Source organism: Sander lucioperca, chromosome 2 (assembly GCF_008315115.2).
Source record: "Sander lucioperca isolate FBNREF2018 chromosome 2, SLUC_FBN_1.2, whole genome shotgun sequence".
In the NCBI taxonomy this organism is placed as follows: domain Eukaryota; kingdom Metazoa; phylum Chordata; class Actinopteri; order Perciformes; family Percidae; genus Sander; species Sander lucioperca.
In genome coordinates this window covers 36,647,493-36,669,522 of record NC_050174.1, presented here as the reverse complement: position 1 = coordinate 36,669,522, position 22,030 = coordinate 36,647,493, and the positions used below count along the sequence as shown (strand labels likewise).

The 22,030-nt window shown below is 40.5% G+C and overlaps 1 protein-coding gene across 1 annotated transcript in view; it reads left to right on the top strand.

Moving 5' to 3' along the window:
* The window catches only part of LOC116054422 (GDNF family receptor alpha-2), a 76,345-nt gene that overhangs the window by 6,000 nt on the left and 48,315 nt on the right, over positions 1-22,030 (top strand). The window contains exon 3 of the mRNA XM_031305976.2: positions 11,838-11,924. Coding sequence (XP_031161836.1) covers positions 11,838-11,924 — 87 coding nt within the window. The remainder of the gene's footprint in view (positions 1-11,837; positions 11,925-22,030) is intronic.

Below are 22,030 nucleotides of genomic sequence, written 5' to 3'. Positions count from 1 at the left end.
GGATTTGAAACAATGCCCTGCTCCCAGATTACGGCGGACAGATACTCCACTGCCTTGGGCAAGGGTGTCTCACTACCTTATTCAGTGCGTGTACTTATATTTGTTTATTTCTAATACAGAACCAAATAAATGTAGTAAAAAAGTGCAGCTGTGAACATGAATAATCATGAAGGCTCAGAGTGGACAAACACAGTAAACAGGAAAAATCAAATGTAAATGATAAAGGGCTTTCATGTTCTTTTTTATTGTCAGAAAAAATTCATTTAAGATTTTTGCGTCTTGGCTTCGTGAATGTGAAATGTAAAAAACATACAGCTAAGTTTGGACCATATCCTAGTCCTGCTATCACCAGACCAACCTCAATCTTTTAAGATTGAACATTAGTCTGGGGAGTCTGCTCTGTATTTTCTCTGCATAAGAGGCGTGATCAACGGGCATAGTTCAAAGGACTCTGTACGCAATTGGATAGTCCTTCAACCAATCAGACCAATGATCCGGGTGACGTAGCAGCGACAGAGGCATCAATACATCATCCATAGCATCAACGGGTTGCTGCGCTTCGGTGGCCGCTATGTTGAATGTCGCTTCTCTATTGTCATCATGTTAAACCGCCAATAGCGTGCCAGGTCGATAAGCCAGTTTGTGATTGGTCCCCGCAAAATTGTAACGGAAGCAGGATAGATAAATGCAGGGCAAAATCAAATCACCAGCAGATCGGGCTGGGTTTACCCAGTCTAACCATATCCACTATCAGTGTTGTAATGTAACGAAGTACAAAGACTTTGTTACTGTACTTAAGTAGAATTTTCACGTATCTGTACTTAACTTCATTATTTATATCTCCGGAAACGTTTACTTTTACTCCACTACATTTCCCCTAAGCATCTTAGTTACTCGTTACTACAAAATAAAATCAGAAGAAATTTCTTACAATGGAAAAAAGCAGGTCTGGCGAATCATTGCTCCTAGATTGCAAGTTAATGCACGCTCCATTCCAGTTGGTGTTATTTGCCAAGAAAAAAATAAAATAAACATAGGCCAAAACTAAAGAAGAAGAGGAGGAAGCATAATAACCTATAGCGTCATGGAAGCACCTGCTGCAGGCTCTGCCGCCATGGTAACAGACGATGACCACCCCGACGACAGTGGTGATGAAGATAACGTTACACACCTTTGGCCATAATCAAAAGTTTTTTTTACTTTTACTTTTACTTCTAATACTTAAAGGTGCTCTAAGCGATGTCACGCATTTTTTAGGCTACAACATTTTTTGTCACATACAGCAAACATCTCCTCACTATCTGCTAGCTGCCTGTCCCCTGAACACACTGTGAAAAAACCGCAGTCTCTGTAGACAGCCCAGGCTCCACAAACAGCAACAAAAACAAACTGCGCCAACCTGCACCACCAAACATAACAAACTTTTTTGAAAAATTGTTCCAGCCAATAACCGACAAGAAGGAGTTGGTTAAGCCATCACCGCAGCAGCGTTAGCACGTAGGCTACTTCCACAATGCGCATTCATGACTGTTTCAGGAAGCACGGAAGGGCGGGGGAGGGGACGGGATGAGGAGGAGGGAGGGGTGAGCTAGCCTCCGTTTTGTTTGATAATACTTAGAACGTCAACAAGAAGTAACGTCACCCAACATCGCTTAGAGCACCTTTAAGTACATTTAATATCAGAAAATTACTTTTGATACTTAAGTACAGTAAATCAGTAAATATCAGATACTTTAAGACTTTTACTCAAGTAATATTCTAAAATGTGACTTTAACTTCTACCAAAGTTATTTTCTGGTAAGCTACTTGTACTTTTACTCAATTATTGCTTTCAAGTACTTTATACATACTGTCCACTATTAGACTTCATGTTAAATGTTCAGAAGGTAACTTTTATAAAATAACTTTTTGTCTATATCTGCTGAAATTGTCACTATGTCCTGACAGTAGCACGTTGATAGTAAACACAAATCATTTCCCTCTGCCTTTAGGAAGGAATCATTGGAGGTTCGGATAACAGATGACTGCATTTGAAGTGTGCACATGTCTACATCCTTCATCTTTATTTTCTACATCAAAAGGACTTTATCAACTAAAAGACCATAAAAAATAGGAGTGAATCAGTTCGGGGGCTGTGCTTTAAGTCATGTACAGAATTTCAGCCATTGAACGATTCAAAACAACCTTGGAAAGATCTGCTTCTTCCAATTCATTACTTTGTCTCTTTGTCATTCCACTGAGGTTTAAGTCATTCATCTACAAAATGGTTGCAAAAAGTAGAGCTAAATACTAGGAATGAGTTTAGTTAGAAATAAAATATAAAAAATAAAAAAGTGAAAAACAGCCTGCCATTTGTCCTCATCTCTCCTCTGCTGATGTTAGAGACAAGACAAGTAGTGCTAAAGCAATAATTATTACTGTCATTTTCCAATTCAGTTCGAAAAAAAGAAAATGGTTCAGTTCACAAATTTAAAAGTTTTGTGTCTTATTTTTGTTTTAATTTTCATTTCTACTGTAGTTACGGTCATTAATGGCCTGAATACCATGGAAGGACATTTAACAATGGTTCAAAACGATGAAGGACAGAAGTGATGTCACCTTGTATGTGAGATGTGTGTTAATCATTCAAGGGTGTAACTTTGGGTTCAACAATGGGGTGTTGAGATCTTCACTTTGGAACAAAATTGAAATTTTGAACAACAAACACATCATTTTCTGCATTCTGGTGAATTTTTCGGCAAAAATTTGTGCCTTTTCTGCATCAAAGCGTACAGATGCCCCAGCCTAGGCCCTTGCAAAGGTCTATTTTGAATCCTTAAAGTGCTCATTTTATGCTTTTTTGCTTTCCCCTTTCCTTTATTGTGTTATATATCTTTTTTGTGCATGTAATAAGTTTACAAAGTGAAAAAGCCCAAAGTCCACCCCAAAGGGACTTACCATCTCCAACAGAAAACACTGTTCACAAACTGCTCCAAACAGCTCTGTTGTAGTCCAGCCTTTACTTCAGAGACAAACGTGGTCACTTTGGAACACACGTTATAATGCTCGCCTAGCTGCTAGCATGGCACGCCCTCATACTCTGCTTCTGACCTAGGTTCCTTACCTAGGTACTGCGCATGTGCATCTCGCAACAAAGATGGAACAGAAGTGTGATGCCTCACTCTGTAGCTAAAACAGAGAGCTCAACACACAGGGTGAAAAGAGGAGCTGCAGCAATGTGCAGTACAACAAAAAAAATGTGTTTTTTGAAAATGAAATCACATAAACCTATTCTGATACAATCTCTAAATACAATTATGAACCTGAAAATGAGCATAATATGAGCACTTTAAATGAGATCAAGTACAACAATGAACTTACTGACTTATATCACTGACAATAAAATATATATGTATTTACATGATAAATGCATTAATTGTTGTCATTAAAACACATTTCAACGTATCATCTGATAACCCACCCCCCACAGTTATTGTGACAACGGTGCAGGCAAAATGTCAGATGTGGAGAACACACATATGCGGATGTACTGTATTTGTAAAGCGAACTGCAGCCTGATTAGCAAAGTCAAAAAAGTGCCCACAGGGGCTCAAAAAAGAAAAGCCAGAGTACAGCGAGAACAAAACAAAAAAATCAAAGGAGCAGAGAGAGCGTGGCCACATTTCTGGCCAAAAAAAGTGTGAAGAAACACCAGGTTTGACGGGCGAAGCTGAACATGGTAAAGGTGAGGAGCTAAGAAGACTAGCGATAGAAACCTGCAATAGCGGACTTAGTTTCAAAGCTAGTGAAGAGACTGACAACAGATGAAACTAGACGACCCGAGGCATCCACAGGTACCAGCCATTTCATGCTACCTTGTCTGGAAGGAGCTACATAACGTTTTAAAGTTTTAAATTCTGGCGAGGGAAAAACTGGCTTTTTTTTTAAAAAATGGTGTATTTTAATATTCCTACACACTGGGGTCCCAAAACATAAATTGGGTGGTGGTGCTGGAGTGGGTGTGGAGGAGGGGCCTGATTTGAAATCCCCCACACCCCTCCGTAATTCCTAAAGGCTGGCCTGGATGAGCGGAGATATTGTTCATGTACAGGCTAACCATCCTTTGCTCCTCCTTCAGTGTGACAAATGAAAATGCTATGCTTATTTGAAAGTAAACTAAAAGGTCTACCCTGAGACAGAAAAGTAATCAATACTAAGCCAAGTCAAACCAGACTCACCAAAAAGTCTAAAAAAATTCTAAAATTTCAAAATCAAAATGTTAGGCCTTAAAAAGTCTTAAATTCGCAAAAGTATTGTGTTCTAGGTCTTAAATAATTTTAAACAGGTCTAAAATGTTCCCACGTCCATGTAACACTGCCTCTAATGATCATTGAATGATGTTTTTTTTTTTATCCTCTGGCGTTGTAGTTCTTTTTTTCGCTCGTCCAAATATAATTAGCTGTATACAGATTATTACTCTCTCACTTTTTTTTTTTTTTAGATTATTTTTTGGGCTTTTCCGCCTTTAATAGCTAGGTGGGAAAGGGGAGAGAGAGGGGGAAGACCTCTGCGAACCCTGGACCTCTGCGTCGATATATAAATTTCTCAGTATATGTGCGCCTGCTCTACCCACTGAGCAACCCGGCCACTACTCTGTGTCACTTTTATTAATTTTAATTTTGTGACTCTGCATTTCGTTGTGCTTTTATCTTGTGATATAAGGCTTACATTTCATTCATAAAGACACTTAAAAAGTCTTAAATTTGACTTGGTGAAACCTGCAGAAACCCTGATAAAATGCCCTGATGGAAACACCCTCCATCTGCAGTACGTTTTGTGTCTGTGAGATGTAACTGTAACTTTGTTAATAGCAAACAAGGTCCAGACACGTAGGAACAGCACGAGTGTCTCCAGTTACACAAGTCCAGTGAGAGGCCATCTTTCAAAGATGACAATTTGTGCGATGAAACAAGGTATTGCTGCCGAGAAAACATTTTACAGTTGAGAGGGAAACATCTAGGGACTCAATACCATCATCGAGGGTTGCCCGTTTCAGCAGGTGGTCGAAGCTATATTTCTGTTTTAAATTTCAAAACACATTATGTCCTGGTGTGACTCCACCAGCCTGAACCATTTGTACATATAGCTTTGAAAATGAAAATGCACTGTAATTTGTACGTATGCCACGTATTCATTGCTGTATACACCACATTGACTGCTGCCGTATAAGACCGCTTTGGTCCGAGTAGTGAGGAGGTCCGGGTGGATGTTTGGGTCATAAAACACAGTGCTTTTAAGCAAGCGGAGCGGAGCGGAGCGGAGTTTGTGTCCCGGGGAGAACACAAGACTTTCACCCAGGAAACAAATGTTCGTGTCCCAGGAGTACTACTTAAGGGGACTGGTGTTTTAATCCAAACCACAACTGTATTATTGGTGCCTAAACTTAACTGTCGTCGCCACATGACAGTCACTTTCTGTCGGCTGAACTCAACTGCAACAGCCGCTGAAAGGACCATCACCATGCGGTGCCCTGTACCCGGCACACAGTCACCTTTTGTCGGATAAGTTTAACTGTAAAGACCGCTAAACTTAACTGTCATGTGACCGATCATCACGTGACTCAGGTCACTATACTTAACTGTCTTCTTGTGACACGTAATTTTGTAAGATGTCATAAGAATTGTTGCGCATAATTTTTCGTACGATATCATATGAACCCGTTCATGACAATGCGTTGCTTGATGTGTCTTCTTGAAATCGCAGCACATTTCAGCAGGTGGTGGAAGCTATATTTCAGTTTTAAATTTCGAAACACATATTGGTGTGACTCCCCAGCTATGATGTGGGGTTAGATTTCCTTCTTGCTTGCTAAACTGTTGTTGCCTACCTTTAGGCTATAGTACAGTACTGATTGGCTTAACAACCCCAAGTTGAAGGGTGTTATAATGCCAGTCTTTCAGCCATCAGTAATGGTGCTTATGGTGACCTGTTAATTGTCTTTTCTAACGGAAAATTGCAGGCGATTTCAGCGCGCCAATGCAGCCATCCTTGATGGATAATGGGTGGTTTCTGCTCTGAAAGGGCCTGAGTTTGTGTGAGGCATTGAGGTCTAGCAGTTTGAATCTATAAAAGACGTAATTACTAAGAAAGAAACATTGGCTGCTTCACACAAGGATATTTTATTGGTCGGCTGCGGTTCTCTTTCAATTGTGCCCACAGCCTCATGTGGATATAGCCTTGCAGGATTTCAGTAATTTAAACGATAAGTTCCGCACCTCTAACATACATTAGTTCATAGCCTCAGCTATGAAACCACTATGCAGCCTGGGTCTCAAAGTAGGAATCGAAGATCTTTTGTGGGGACCGGACCTTTCAGAGCAGTTTAATTAGCTGAGCCAACTTTTACTGCAGAGAGAGAGAAAGGAGAGCTCCACACCAGTCTGCTCCAGTTCATTGTGAGAGAAGACTTTACATGCAATGACGAGAATACCAGACAATTATGTGGCATGATTTATTTTCCCCATTTCCATGAATGTCAGCGTTGCAAAGGTTACCCTGTGAATATGTCACCACATCATGCTAATACCGCAGGTTGGCCCCTGATGCTGTATGGAAAGCTGGATGAATCGGACAGTGTAAGGATGCTGTGCACATCATGATAGATGTAGGCAGGGAGGAAGAGAAATGGAGAGAGCGAGAGAGAGGACAGCAGGTGAGGAAGGGAGGTGAGGAGAGGACGGTAGATAAATGATGAGTGGGGGGGAAGGAAGAAAATGTAAGCGAGAGACAGAGAAAACCAAAGAATGAAAGAGAGAGTGGAAAAGAGGGGGAGGGAGTTACAAAGGTACACAGTATTCCTGTGTGAAACCATCATTACTATGAGCAATGGTAGCAGTCATCGGCCATTACCTTAGCCATCCACTGTCATAAGCAGAACATTTTTCCAGCCTGCCCCGCATGTCAGGGGATATGGGAAGCAGGCTTCTGCATGCTGAATACGTCCTCTGTGCTCCCCCCCCCCACCTGTCGCTGGAGACCCAGCCGGCGCACGCTAGGTGGCTACTTCATCATCAGATGAAGGGACCTGTCGATAGCTTCTGGATGCGATCAATAAGGTCTTTCAGAGCTTTCCCCGTCCTCGTCCTTTTCACCCCCTTTTTATCTTTCATCCCAAAATGTGAAAAGGATCAGTGAAATAAGATGACAAAACAGGCACTGTTTGTCCTCGTGAATCTGCCCTAATGATTTTCCATCCTGGTAAGGGTGAAGTGCCCGAGATGACTCCCATTCACGATGAGGCTGTATAGAGTGAGACAGTGTGGGCCAGGTAGCGGGGGGTTCTGATTAGCCTTTTATAGCAAAAGTGAGTTCTCAGGCTCTCTATCAGAGGGGAGAGTGAGTGACGGCCCATTCTGCTCAGTGAATACTATCATGATGTGGGCATTAAGACTCACTCCTGGCAGGAAGGTTCACAGCAGCGCTGAATGAATGTGCATCACAGAAGTCAACTACCGGGCCCGGCGGCTGTCATCACAGCATGGCTACTTCTCCCTCTCTCGCTCTCTCTTTCTCTCTTTCACTCTCTGCATCATTAATTGAAATGGCTGCTGCTCGTTGAAATACGTCAGCCGACTTTTTCGAAGCACGACTACTGTAGGAGCCGAACACATTTTATATATCTAGATTCATCTTTTGGGTCGTTATCCCTAAGTTATCAATACAGCAGCACTCATCATTTTTATAGTAAATATTTAAGATGCTTGATATCGGCTAGTTAAGCTGCTGTCAATTTACGACGTTCAACATTATGGGGTTTCCATTGATATAAAATGTAAAATGGTGAGGAGAGGCTGATATATTGGGCTGCCGCTGCTGCTGCCTGTTTTTAATGTTATCTCCAATATGCTGCTATGCCATAAAGATAATAGCCATTTTTACGGATGTTTTGCAGGATTTACACCATATTCAACATTTAGTACCTGACACCAGGTATTATAAAATGTTGATTTAGGTAAGCAAGTGTGTAACTATTCATATTAACATTACATTCGCATAGCCAAAGGGATGGCTTGAAAATTCAGCACTCATTTCCTCAGCTGTGTTTGCCCACCACGCCACACTGGATAGGAATTGTGACTTGAAATATTATTCGCAGCTAATCCAATATTCCATTTGTGTGGTTTGGAATTGAGTTTAAAATGTCAATATCACTTCAAACGCTGAGCCGTTAACTGCATTTATGCTCCAACTGGTGTTGTGTTAAGCACAATTCGAAGAAAGTTGCATTTGTTGTCACACTTTACCTTATCTTTTCTTTGTTGAAATGAGCACAGTATGGGAGGAAGCTGAGAGGATAGATGAATGCATTTATCCTAATGTAATAAAAATGTGAATGCCCATATTCCAGCGTTGCTTCTGACACATTTCTATAGAATACAAGTGTGCTTTAAGAAGTGCTTTAAAGAGGAAAGTGTTCTGGCTTGCCAGAGCTCCACTGACAGCTCATTTGCAAACTTTGGGAACTCTGAAAGCAAAGGCTCGGTCACCTTTTGTTACCAGCCGAGTTTGTGCAATAACCGGCAGGGCTCTGCAGAGGACCTCCGGCTGTGCTCCAGGCCTCTCCGGCTGTGCTAAGCTTTCTCTGTGTGTGATTAACATGAGAACAGAAGTAGTGTTGTAATATATTGCTATTACTGAAATACAAAGTAGTATGTAATATACTACTACTATAATTTCCAAAATTGCCTGCATCAAAAAATAGGGAACAATATGTAATCAACATTAAACAGGAACACAATCAGAATAGGGCACTTTGAAAAAAAAGGGTAAAAGACAGTTATTAAACTTGACGTTGCCTCCAGCCATAAACTGTTTGCATCCCCCCAGGAGTTTAGCTTCATTGATAATGCTTATGCAAAAGGATGAGTGATGGCAGGTGCCTAACAGCTTCATAAAACCCCTCATGGCAAAGGAGAGAGACTGTGAATCCACTTAAAGGCAGTATTCCTCTCATGCTGTATAGCGATTGAAAGGCCTGCATGTCTGTCTGAGCTTTGCCGGTCATGCTCCATACTGTCAGAGCAAATGAAGTCAAACGGAGGCTTAATTATAGCGATAAGTTGTTGCCCTGTGGCTAAAAACATCTTATCACTAAACAGCTGGGAAGAATTCTCTATTATGAATGCACAATTGGGTCCAGGATGACTGTCAAAGAGCACTTTTTTTTTCTTTTTTTTTTAAGTACAACAAGACCTCCTGTTTTTTTTCTTCACACCCTAAGGGTGTGTGTGATTATAGTGTGTTTTGCAATTTTTTGATTCAGCACGGCTTGTAACATCCATGTAAATAAGCGTTTAATATTCATCAAGTACTGTGCTGTGCTGCTGCTGCTGCTGCTGCGGTTTTACATTATTGTCTTATAGGTTCACCACAGTGCACACTGTACAGTTCTAATTGTGTAATTTAATGTGTACTGTTTACATCCCAGGCGGATTGTGCAGCGAAGCTTCTCTGTAAGGAGCTGCTATAATGCTAAGCAACCTCATAATCCTTTATTTCCACGTTGCTCTGTACAGCACATGTTCTTGGTGCAGTGTGGGGGTAGCATTTCACTTTTCTACGGAATATTTGCCTCTTTTTTTGAAATACACAATAAGTGTCTACTGCTGAGAACAGACATGGAAGGTGGTTGTTGGCCGAGTAAGTGGTAGTTTTGAACTCCTGAAAGGCTTCTGAAGCGCTATAGCTTTAGAAGGTAATTGTTGTAATTAGACAAGCTGAGAGAGATCTCAAGTCCGGCAGCATTTCCAGTCTCGATCTCTTGGCGGAAATGTAACACATGAACAAAGATGTGGGTAATGCAGACTGGAGAAGAAACAAACAGAAATACACTTTTAAATAAATTCATGTGCCTATATAATCTGTCAATACACAAATAAAAACTATAAATAAGAAAGGCACATACAGTGGACTCAAAACTTGGAGGATTTAGGTAATTTTCTGTCATCCTTCGGCCATTTTTATGTCTTAGTCTGCCTTTTCCTTTTTCTCCTATGTGTCTCTGGTCTGACTATCCTCTGCTCTTTTTCTCTTTCTCACGCATGCACGCACACACATGCACTTATAGATAGAAAATTCCCTTTAGTAATTCCCTTTTTATCTAACTTTAGTCATTCCTTTTTACTGAGAGCCAGTGTACAGATCTTCCTGTGCTTTTGATTTAGTTTTAATGGATCAATTACAAATTTCTGACGTTTACTTTATGATCAAATATGTTCACAGGATACATAAATAACACTGTATATGTACTGGTAAACACACACATACACACACACACACACACACACACACACACGTTTGACAGGAGTGAAGATTCAAACGTGCCTTCACACACACACACACACACACACACACACACACACACACACACACACACACACACACACACACACACACACACACACTTTCCACAACAGCCTTACTTATTATCAAAGCAGCTACAAGACAACAATTTATCGGCATCCTTTTGGAAAGCATCCGAGGAGGACTTTGATAAACAAAATGTACTATATCTATTGATTGGATCTACTGATTGGTTGTGTAGGCAGCACAGTCTTGTACCAACAGGTTTCAGATTTTCTCATTTGTAGCAGCGGGCCTCCATACCTTCCTCACAACACCCTTGCTGTGTTTCTGTTGGGATCAGAATGCAAAGCTATTACACACTGGAGGCCTTGTCTCAATCACACCGAATGGCTTTGAATTTTAAACGTGGGATTAGGGCCTACAGAGAAGCAGGCACATGGGAGAGACTCAGTCAGTTGAGTGCTAATTTGATTTTAAATTTCTATTCTTTTATTCCAGCAACACATTGTTAGCAGGGAAGATGCGTTGCACGGGCTTTAGTCCTTCAGCTGCTCCCCCAAATCACACCACAGCAGGAACTTACTCTTTGCAAAAGGAAATTATTTGATAATGATGAAAAAAAAAACCTCAGGCTACATCTGCACTACTACATTTTGGTATTAAAAAGAATATCTTTTGTTATGTTTACGCCTCACGTCCACACTACTCTGGCGTTTCCGAGCCCCTGAAACGGAGACATTTGGAAACATTGCTGCCCCTGTTTTTGTTTCAAAACTCCGGGGTTGCTTTGTAGTCTGGATAAGCACAAACTGAGAGTTTTGGAAACATTGATGCATGTCAGTCAATCTTATCGGTTAGGTAGGCTTACATACCTGTCAGTAACAGTTCCACCTCGTCATCAGTCCAAGCTAATAAATCCTTGGTCTTACTTTTCGCCATTGTTGTTCTTTCTCCAATGTATTTTCAGTATTTTCATCTTATACATCCTTGATTTCCAACTGCAGAGAAATGTCCGACAATCTGCTTCCTGTTTACACCGGCAAGCATATGCCCAGTGTATACGAATGGTCATGTGATATGTGTTAATATAGACAGAGATTACAATACTAGGGCTCCAACTCTTGTGTGGATGGAGATCGTTTTTGTCTCAAAACACTGCTTAAAAATGAAAATGTAGTAGTGTAGACGTAGCCTCTGTTGTTGGTCACCTAGTGCTATACTGTTAACTGACTGATAATGTAACATTGAAATCCAAAACATTCATAAAAAGCTGATTTGTTACAGCGTTTCCATTAATTAAGGCTGGAAACGCTGAACGCATGAACTGAATTTCCTGTCTGTTTTTGTGTGTTCTTTCAGGTTGTTGGAGCTTGAATGCACCCCTGTTTCTGTTTTGATTCTTTGGAAAATGCTCAAATGCTCATCTCCGCCAGGAGGATAACGTCTTCCACTTGAGTGATAATAAGTCTTTGTCATCCTTCCTGTTGTTCCAGGCGGTGACATGGACGACTCATCCCCGTATGAACCTGTAGCACCAAACCGACACCCTGACGCATTCCGCCTGGCCTCCATCTCTTCAGGTATCACTGGTTTGATCTTTAACACTAAGGGCCCTATTTTAACGATCTAAGTGCACGGCTTGAAGCGCATGGTGCTGGTGCGTTTAGGGCGTGTCCAAATCGCATGGTTCAAAAGGGTTGTATTTAGTGTCTTCATTAATTCATAGGTGTGTTTTGGGCGTAACATGCAATTAACCAATCAGAGTGTCATCTCCCATTCCCTTTAAAAGCCAGGCGCGTTTGTACCTTGGTGCATTGCTATTGTGATGGCGGATTTGCACCGTAAAATTTTTACTTGTAATCTTTTGTCAATGGCGCGATCACTTCCCGCTGCCTCAAGATATTAATACGGCAAGAATTCACCTGAACACACCTCCCTGTAAGACCAGCACGCCCATGGGCGCAAAGATGGGCGCAGGTGCATTTGCTATTTAAACGACGCGGGCACTGGACGGGAAATTGACAACTGCGTCGGTCTTAAACTAGCAAAGACACTTGCGTCGGGCTTTGCGCCGCGCTGTGCCGGATGCAAGATAGGGCCGTTGGTTGGTTTGTGAGATGTGAAATGAGGGAAAATATTTACTCCAGAGAGGGTAAAACAGAGGTTCCTTTGGGATAAGTAACAATGTAGTGGTCTAAAGAGCCTGTGTCGATCTTTCCTCACTGGCATTCCACTGGTCAACCGTCCTTGGCCTTCGAATGAATTGGGTTTTGTTGAGTGGTGGAACTAAGTATGTTACTCAAGTACTGTACTCAAGTACAAATGAGTCTTCTTTTCGTGCCACTTTCTACTTCTACTCTGTTACATTTCAGAGAGAAATATTGTACTTTTTACTCCACTACATTCATCTGACAGCTTTAGTTTCTAGTTACTTTACACATTAAGATTTTTGCACACAAAACACATGTAGTTTATAAAATAAGATGTTTTATTATAAATTAAACTACCCAACAATACACAGGCCTACAAGCAGGGGCGCCGTATAGGGGGGAAAATTTTGGACAAATCCAAGGGCCCATGACTGACAGGGGCCCCAAGAAATAGGTAAAAACTAATATAAAATTATTAGACCATAATCATTCAGTATATATATTTCAAATATAATAATAAAATGAATGATCTCTTTGTTTTTACTTGTTTTTGGCAGTAAAAGTTAAATATCCCCATTGACCAAAAAGTAAACATCCATATTGACCGACCACCCCCCTGTATCTGCATGAAATGGTTTGGTCCTGCCTTAGCGCACTCAGTGACGTGTTTAGTTGCAGTCAGTAGATCCGCCAGAACTACAGTGACCAGATGTTACCAAGTAACGTTAAATCAAAATCTGGTTTTCAAAAAAGGAAAGAGAGAAAAGAGAGAGAGGAAAGACTAAGGAAATGGTGCCAAACTGTAACTCAGTTTTTCACCAAGAAAGGTGGGTAGCCTATAGTCTGTGAGTGGTATTAACCTGTTGGCTTAATGTCCATAGTGAAATAAGCTAGCTAGCTACAGACTAGTGTTAGCCTACATTTAATCACCATTTAATCAGTGCAGGGAAACGTTTAGCAAGATATTCATATTAAATCATTGTCCCTGCCCCTTTTAGCAGAGTTAACAACAGATGAGTCAGCAGCACCCCAGTCTCCCCCTAACTGTGCCCCTCCCTGTCCCAGTGAAGAAGGTGAGCAACATTGTGTTAAATGACATGCCAGTTAGCATCATTGCAGGGAGTCTGTGGGGATTTCTCTGTCTCTCTTGCTCTTTTTACCATTACAAAAAAGAAAATGAAATATGTATTAATGACAGAAATTCAAACACATTAATAACAATTATTTTCTCACATAATGATCATTATAAAATAAAAAAACAACAGCCTACTGTCTGTACTGGATGCTGGACAGTTGGAAACAGTGAGTAGCTTACCTGAGCCTGCATGTAAGATACAGACAATATTCAAATAATCCAGTTTGATACGTTCATTTAGATTGAATTATGGAATGACATCTAAAGATACAGACTTTATTATTCCCATCATGAAGGGCAATTTATTTGAGAAGGTTGCGCGCACACACACACACACACACACACACACACACACACACACACACAAACACAAAAAAATCTATCGTATCTAATGTATGTAATCAAGTGGTGGTGATACAGAACTGTAGGTAATTTGGGTCAATGTTCTGTAGTGTTAGTGTTATTTATTGGTATATGGCATATTTTAATATATATACTGTATATATCACAGTATATATGTTTTTAATCTTGCATCAAATAGTGAACTGCATACTAGACTTGCATGCATGTACAAATCACCAGCAGTAAATACTGTGCTAGTACTAGTATTGAACTACAAGAAGCAAGACAGTTGCAAGCCTTTAATTAGAGTTATGTAAAGCTTTTGATGGGACAGTTAGGTCCTAGAGATGTGGTGACAACAGCTGTGCAGAGGGGGCACAATTAGATTTTTTTGTCATGGGGCCCAAAATTCCTGGCGGCACCCCTGCCTACAAGTACAGCTTACTCTCATACTCTCAGTGTATTACCCCACATTTTTTCCCCAGCTATTGATTTAGCTTTCAGTTTGATTACCTCTTTGGTTTACTAATTAAACAGCCCAGCACTCAGCAGGGGTGCTATAGCCTGCTGTCTGATGTACGGGTTATTACGGTCACGGTATCACTAATCAAGGTAGATGTTATTATAAGACACAGCTACAATGGTTAATGCAGTGCAGAGAAGCAAGTCAATACAATAGGTGTGATTGGACACAGGGACCATCCTGTCCATTGCCAGAGTTACAGGCTACAGTCACTTGGAAATTCAATCGTTTTCTTTCATCCAGTTCTGACAGGAATTTCCGGAGGATGTTCTCTTCTATTTTTTTTTCTTCTTTTTTGCCAAAAGCAATCTACAAACACTGAAGACAGCACATTTTCCCTTTCTTTCGGCTGATATCTTGCTTTGTTTTTTAACTGGGAGGTACAAGAAAGACACACTTCTTGTATAATCCCTTTAGCTGGAAATCAGCAGTGTATCACTTGTTTTTGAAAATGCGCTGTTTGATATATTAAAAGAAGGAGAGAGTACCAGAATTCCTTTTTATTTTTAAAATGCAGACTTTGATTACTTTGGCGTTTGGAGAAATTATTGCAAACTGCCTTCGCTGATTTAAGTGCATATTCATCTAGAAAGCATTCAGGAAGCGCATTCTTCCGTTAAGGCTGCACAAATTGTTATTTTAATGATAGAAAATGCTCAGAAGTTGCACCTGGATTTTGATTGAGCAACAATCATGCAGATTTATGATTTTTTTAGGTCTTTGTACAACAAACTTTCAAGTGAGTAAGACTCATGACTAGAGTGTTAAGGCAAATTCAATGTATCCTGTTGCTGTTGAGCCACCTATAGGTAAAATGCCATCAAATATTGCAAAAATAATTCAAACTTGATTCAGCCATTCAGACTCCCTATATGTAACTTTCAGTTTGTGATGATTCTAGCGGCCGCTTTGGACAAAAGTGGAAGTGTTTTTACCACACCTGCTGTCAAGATTGTTGTAACCAACGTCATAATAACTTAGATTTATATAGTGCATTTTAGGAAACCCAAGGACGCTTTACACAGGTACAGGGGGACAAGGGAAAAGAAAATAGTAGGCCAACACAAACACGGACTAAAAGGAATAAAAACATTGGTGCTACATGGAAGGGGGGTGGGGGGGGCGTAATTTAATGTCGGCTACTGACGTACAACTACATCACGTACAACTACATCATGCATTGCATTTTATGAATGGAATAAACATATTACATACCTGAGGGCCAATTCGGGGACATTTTTTGAATCATGTAATTGTCTGTGTATCTGTTGAAAGTCCGACCTAGATTGACTCAGATTTCGCCCGTTGTCTTTTACTTTCCCTTTTAGCTTTCAGTTGTTCTTCGTTAAATTTCCTTATTTCCTGTGATGGTCCAACCCCAGTATCAACCATAATTACAACAGATAACTTCTAAAATAACATTATAATACAATCAGGCCTATATAAAGAAATCTCCTGCTTCCTTTTACCTGGCTGGATACAATAAAACAGGCTTTTTTCCGGAATCTGTGACTCATCAGAATGTGTTACTGTAGCGCCGTCTACCTGCCATGAATCATTCTGTGACTTTGCAGGAAAAATGGGACCCGGGCAGAGGCATTAATAAAAAACTATATAAAAATAGCGTTCTTTTCACTGTTAGTCTCATTTTCTGTTACAGGTCATTTATGATAATCAGATGAAAAATTGCACAGTTTCAAAAACATTTAAAAATTACATATAGTCACTTTAAATGTAGCTGCAGTTGCACCATGTGCTCATGAAATATGGCCATATATGTCAAATAGACCTTCAATGATTAGGCAACCAGTCATAATAAAAAACTCTATAAGTATATAAGCAATATATATTTCAAAAAAACACATTTGTGTTATGAACCAAATTTGCTATTGGAAAATCTGTGTAGGCAGAATATGCATGGATAGAATCCAGTTCACGAGTTAAAATGTTAAAATGTAGAGTACGTTCTAAATGAGCACAACATTTCCTAAGTTTTATTGACTTATGTTTATTAGTTTTGTGATGCCCTGCTAACTAACAGTCAAGCGAGATAATAACCAAAGTACAGACGCTTAACTTTAGCCTAGCAGTGTAGGAGTACAGTGTACAACAGGGGACTCATTACTGCATCCATTTTGCTTCCGCTGTTTCCTCAATTCTCTCCAAGGTGAAATATTGGATTGGCTCTCTAAAATGTGTTTAGCCGCAAGCTTTCCTCATTATTTATCATTTCAGAAGACAGAGTAATTGATTGTGGCGCTGAGAGAAAACCACAGGCAAACGGATAAGTAATTACACACTTGTTTTATGAAAATAATTCTCACTTCGATTACTAAAACACACAAAAGAATTCATAATCCCGGCTGTAAATGTTAAACTGCACAGAGACCTGGGGAATATATGATATCTGGTTGGTTGATGAGGACAGGGGAATGTATAGGAACGGTAGGAAATTGAAAAATAATCTCTGCTACTTTAAAGGTTTTTGTCTGGGAGGTAGATAAGGGACAGAAGTTGTGATAGAAATGAAAAAGAGTTATATACTGCTGTATGCACTCATGCTCTGAAGTTGAAATTAAACTGAACATATGGAGACTCAGTTGTTGCATTGCCCCAAGTGATACCTGCAAAACTATTTCACACAGACTTCTCCTCCTAATGGGACTGTGTAGTCTTAGCCACTCAGTTTTGCATATCTCCAAACTGAGAATTTGCATTCACTGTGCACACACACAGACAAAAAGACAATGAGCACATTTAACCCTGCGTGGTCTGTCACTAAATAAGTAGTCTATATCCTTGACGTTCTACTTCCGGAACTGCTCCGGTGGCGCAGGAAATTCCATCGTATGTCTGTTTCCTACCGCTTTGTTGGAATTTTAAACTCCGGTGGATTAATGAGGACTACGGTTGACTGCGCCTCAGATCTCTGCATGGGAAATCCAGACAGCTAGCTAGACTATCTGTCCAATCTGAGTTTTCTGTTGCACGACTATTTTACAGCGACTCTGTGCGGAGTTTAACGCCGCCCATGACGATTGTGATTGGTTTGAAGAAATGCCAATAAACCAGAGCACATTTTTCTCCCATCCCGGAATGCTGTGTGGACTAGACAGACCTTCCTCCGCTCCGCAGCGTGTGGATGGTCTGGCAAAGCGAGACTACTAAATAAGTGACTTGAGTCACGACAATATACGGTAGCCTTGTGGAGGATGGCTTCGTTCGACTTCGACACAAGGTTAGAATAGTTTAGAATTTTCAATTATTGACTTGATTTTATTTTAGTTTGGTTTAAGTTAGTCTTCCGAGTGTGTTCGCTAGTTTTAGCTTGGTTTCAGTTTGTTCAGAAAGGTTTAGTTTTAGTTTTTATACATTTAGTTTAAGTTTTACAGTAGTTTTAGTTGGTTTTTGTTAGGGCCAGGTATAATGTCTCAGAAGTATGTAGCTACTGTACATATACATACAGTATACATGGTTAGTGAATAGCCATGATGTTTAATGGTTAATCTTTGCATGGTCTCACATTGCCCATTGACCTTCCTCCACAGCGCTGCGGAGGATGGTCTGGCTAGTCCACACAGCATTCCTGCATTCCACACAGCAACGTGCTCTGGTTTATTGGCATTTCATTAAACCAATCACAATCGTCTTGGGCCATGGTGCCTCTGCAAAATAGCCTCGGGAAGGAACTTGTTTTGGTGGAACATGTACGTTCAAAGCTTGTTTTAGTCGTGCAACAGAAAACTCAGATTGGACAGATAGTCTAGCTAGCTGTCTGGATTTACCCTGCAGAGATCTGAGGAGCTGTTAGCCATAGTCCTCATAAATCCACCAGCATCCATGTATAAAGTACTAAAGACCCATACTTGAGTAAAAGTGCAAGTGCTCTATCAAAAAAGTGACTTGAGTAGAAGTAGAAGTGCTCTTTAAGCACAACACTTAAGTAGAAGTACTAAAGTATTCAAACATTTTTGTACTTAAGTATTGCAAGTAGTTCATTTTAAAATTTACTACTGAAGTACTGAAAGTAAAAGTACAAGTATTGTGTTATTTAGTTTCAAGAAAGCAGTCAAAAGTTTGAATATCATATTGTTTATATTATGTCAAATGTTTAGCCAAGGCTGTAGCCAAAGGAATTAACAAATATTAATTATATTAAAAATAACAAACATTAACAAATACTGAAATAAAATGTATAATTATCACACTGTGCAAGTAAAATAAACATCCTCTCCAGCACAGTAACGATTTAAGCCCCCAAAAAAGTTATCACACACTAGCTAGTAACATGTGATGAACAGGAAAGTTAGCAAGCTAGCAAAGTACAGATAAACTAACAGCTTCACATCACAGGGTCAAATGGTTAACATTCAGGACTCACTGCAGACTCAAACAACTCAGGAATAGCTTCATCTGCTGCATCCATCCATCCATCCATCTTCGTCCGCTTACCCGGTCTCGGGTCATCTGCTGCAACAATAGCTAAATAGAAAGAGTACAAACTGACATCGTCTCTGACTTCTGAACGGGCAACCGTAATGAAAAGAAACACGACGTGATCTCTGGGATTTCTTACCTAAATTACGTAATTAGCGTACGTAACTAACGTACACACACTAACCTACACAGTCTCCGTAGCGTGAGGAATTCACAACAGTAACGAGTAACGATGCAGCACATAAAAACATCTATCGGAGTAAAAGTATTAAACTCATCGAAAATATGTACTCAAGTAAAAGTAGAAGTAGGAGAAAAGAATAATACTCCAGTAGAGTACAGATACAGCCTTTTAGTACTTAAGTAGAGTAGTGAAGTAGTTCTACTTCGTTACTATACAGCTCTGTCCACCGGACTTTAGAATTCCAACACAAAGAAAGTGGAAGTTAACGGACATTCGGCCGTAAAGAGTGACATCCAGCGGAACTTCCGACGGCAACGGACCAATCCCGGAAGTGGAATATCATGGATATAGACCAATACATCCATGATGTTCTCTTAATACATCCATGATATAGACTAGAGCCCTGTGCGGGACTGTTTTCTTCATCTCGCTCCCGGCGAATATCTGACCATTACCGCCCGCACCCGCAACGTGTGTGTTACACTCCCGCCCCTCCCGGAATGTGTACATCCCCTCCCGGCCGCACCCGCAAAACTCTGAGAATTTATGCCCGCACAATAACAGAGATGCATTGATTTTGTGTCTTCTCCCATCCCGCATGAGAAAACACGTAATTTTATAGGTTAATAGGGAGAAGATGCAGGCAAAGAAGGCAGGTGCTTGCTGCTGTTAGACGGGGAGGAAGGAGCAGAGGATGAGGGAGCGGGCGGAGAGTGGACGGAGCCTCGGCTCGGAGCTCCCCCGTCCTCGGAGGCTCAGACACGCTGGTGTCTGCTCATAGATGGGCTATACAGTATATAGCCTACTCAGTCAGTATATATGTATATCTATGGTGTCTGCTGGCGTGGGGGGGTTCCAGGCTACATCACGATCCCGCAGTGTTTTTTTTAGCCGCCCGCTCCCGCCCGCAGCAGAGTTAAAACCGCCCGCTTCCGCAAGATTTGCATTGGGTCACGCGGGACCCGGCGGGACCCAATCCCAATGCAGCCCTCTAATATAGACTAATCTTTGCGCTACTTTGTTGTTGCATTTCGGTCCGGCTCCGTAAGGTTGTGTTGCATTCAATGTTCTTGTAAAATACCCTTCTGCCATCTAGTGTTTATTTTTTTTGTCGTTTAAAAGCAAATGACCAGTGAGAAATGTTGTTGTCATAAGATATTGTTATTACATTTTAAGTAAAATCATTTAGATTTAACCTTATGGCCTTAGCAATAAACAAGCCTTTCTTTAATCTTTATTTTTATTTATTTTGTTATCTAAGATGAAATACTATTTCAGTTGCACTTTTTGATAAGAGGACACATCTGCTATTTTGCACAGTTTATATAAATAAAGGAATATTTTTTAGTCATTTCATTCTGTTAGAAAAAAGTAGTTGAGTGTATTGTTACACCCCTAATAATAACCCTCTTAGCGACTTTATTTACTAAAAAAGCGACAAATTTAGCGACATCAGACAAATTTAGCGACATCAGACCATCAGGGGAAAAGCGAGATATATTTTATTGTAATTTATTCCCATGCGTGCTGCTCAGAGCAATCACAGTCCACGGCTCTTCAGCCAACAGCACGGGGTCTCTCTCTGCCTCTCCTCTTCAGCCGTGAGCAGCAGGCAGTTAGCCGACACATCGGACTCATGGAAAAATACATCGGCTATAATATTTTTTTGTCATGCCTATTTTATTAATGACTCAGAATCATCTGTATTAGAGAAAATAATCACTTGATTCGATGTTTAAAGTGAATAAAATGGCCTTGCCAGCAGTGGTGGAAGAAGTATTCAGAATCTTTACTTAAGTAAAAGTACTAAAACCACACTGTTAAAATACTGTTACATGTAAAAGTCCTGCATTGAAAATGGTACTTAAGTAAAATTATGTAAGCATCATCAGGAAAATGTGACGCCTTTCCATATTTCTGCTTTAAATGGACATACAGCACAGTTATGCTTTCGCTTTCAGCAGGACAAAAAACGTGTTCCACATCCGATCCAAGAAGTGCAAAGTCTGTTGGATTTTCCCACCTTTTGGCCCACTGTCACGAGGTGTGATGCTGCCCATCTGCCCACCTGTCTACATTCTGCTTTAGTAGTCTGGTTACTGCCGGCTGTTGCTCACTCCTGTGACCTGTGACTGTTAGTCACTATGTCATACTGTCAGTGTCAGGGCACAGGGCATGGTTATCTGATAAATGATGGAGAGGATAGATGGAAAAAGAGCAGAGGTTACACAGGGAAGCAAACATGTGAATAGGACAATACTGAAAGCTAACTGGAAGTGGAAGTGCCTCCTGGTTACCAGCCAATGGCAATGCTGTGAAAGACACCAGTGTTCTCATTTGGGAGCGCTGTTGACAGCTCCAGTGCACACAATATAGATCCTCACCACTCAAGGTTTCTGCCTAAAAGGAAGTTTTTCCTCGCCACTGTCTCACCAAATTCTTGCTCGTTGGGAAATTGTTGTGTCTTTGTAAATTGTAGAGTGTGGTCTAGACCTACTCTATCTGTAAAGTATCTTGAGATAACGCTTGTTATGATTTGATACTATAAATATATTGATTTGAATTGAATTGAATTGAATTGAATATAGTCACCACTCACAACTAGTAACACTAAGCCTGTATGTGAAGATGATGATGGCTATGTGTTGCAAACCTATGGCTGTCATGGCTTTGTTGCAAGTCACCCTCATTAAAACATAAAGCTGCAATGATCACATTGTAATTTCAAGAAATTTACCCCGTAAACACAAATTACTATCTCAAGATCTACTATGGAGAAACACACCCACACACAGAGAAAGAGATCATGCAAAAAATGACTTCATCGTCAACCAATGACGGTCAGAGCTATCTCATACTATGAGTATTAAAACAACCAACAATGTGCCAACTCTGCGCCACTGCACTGTTTGTAA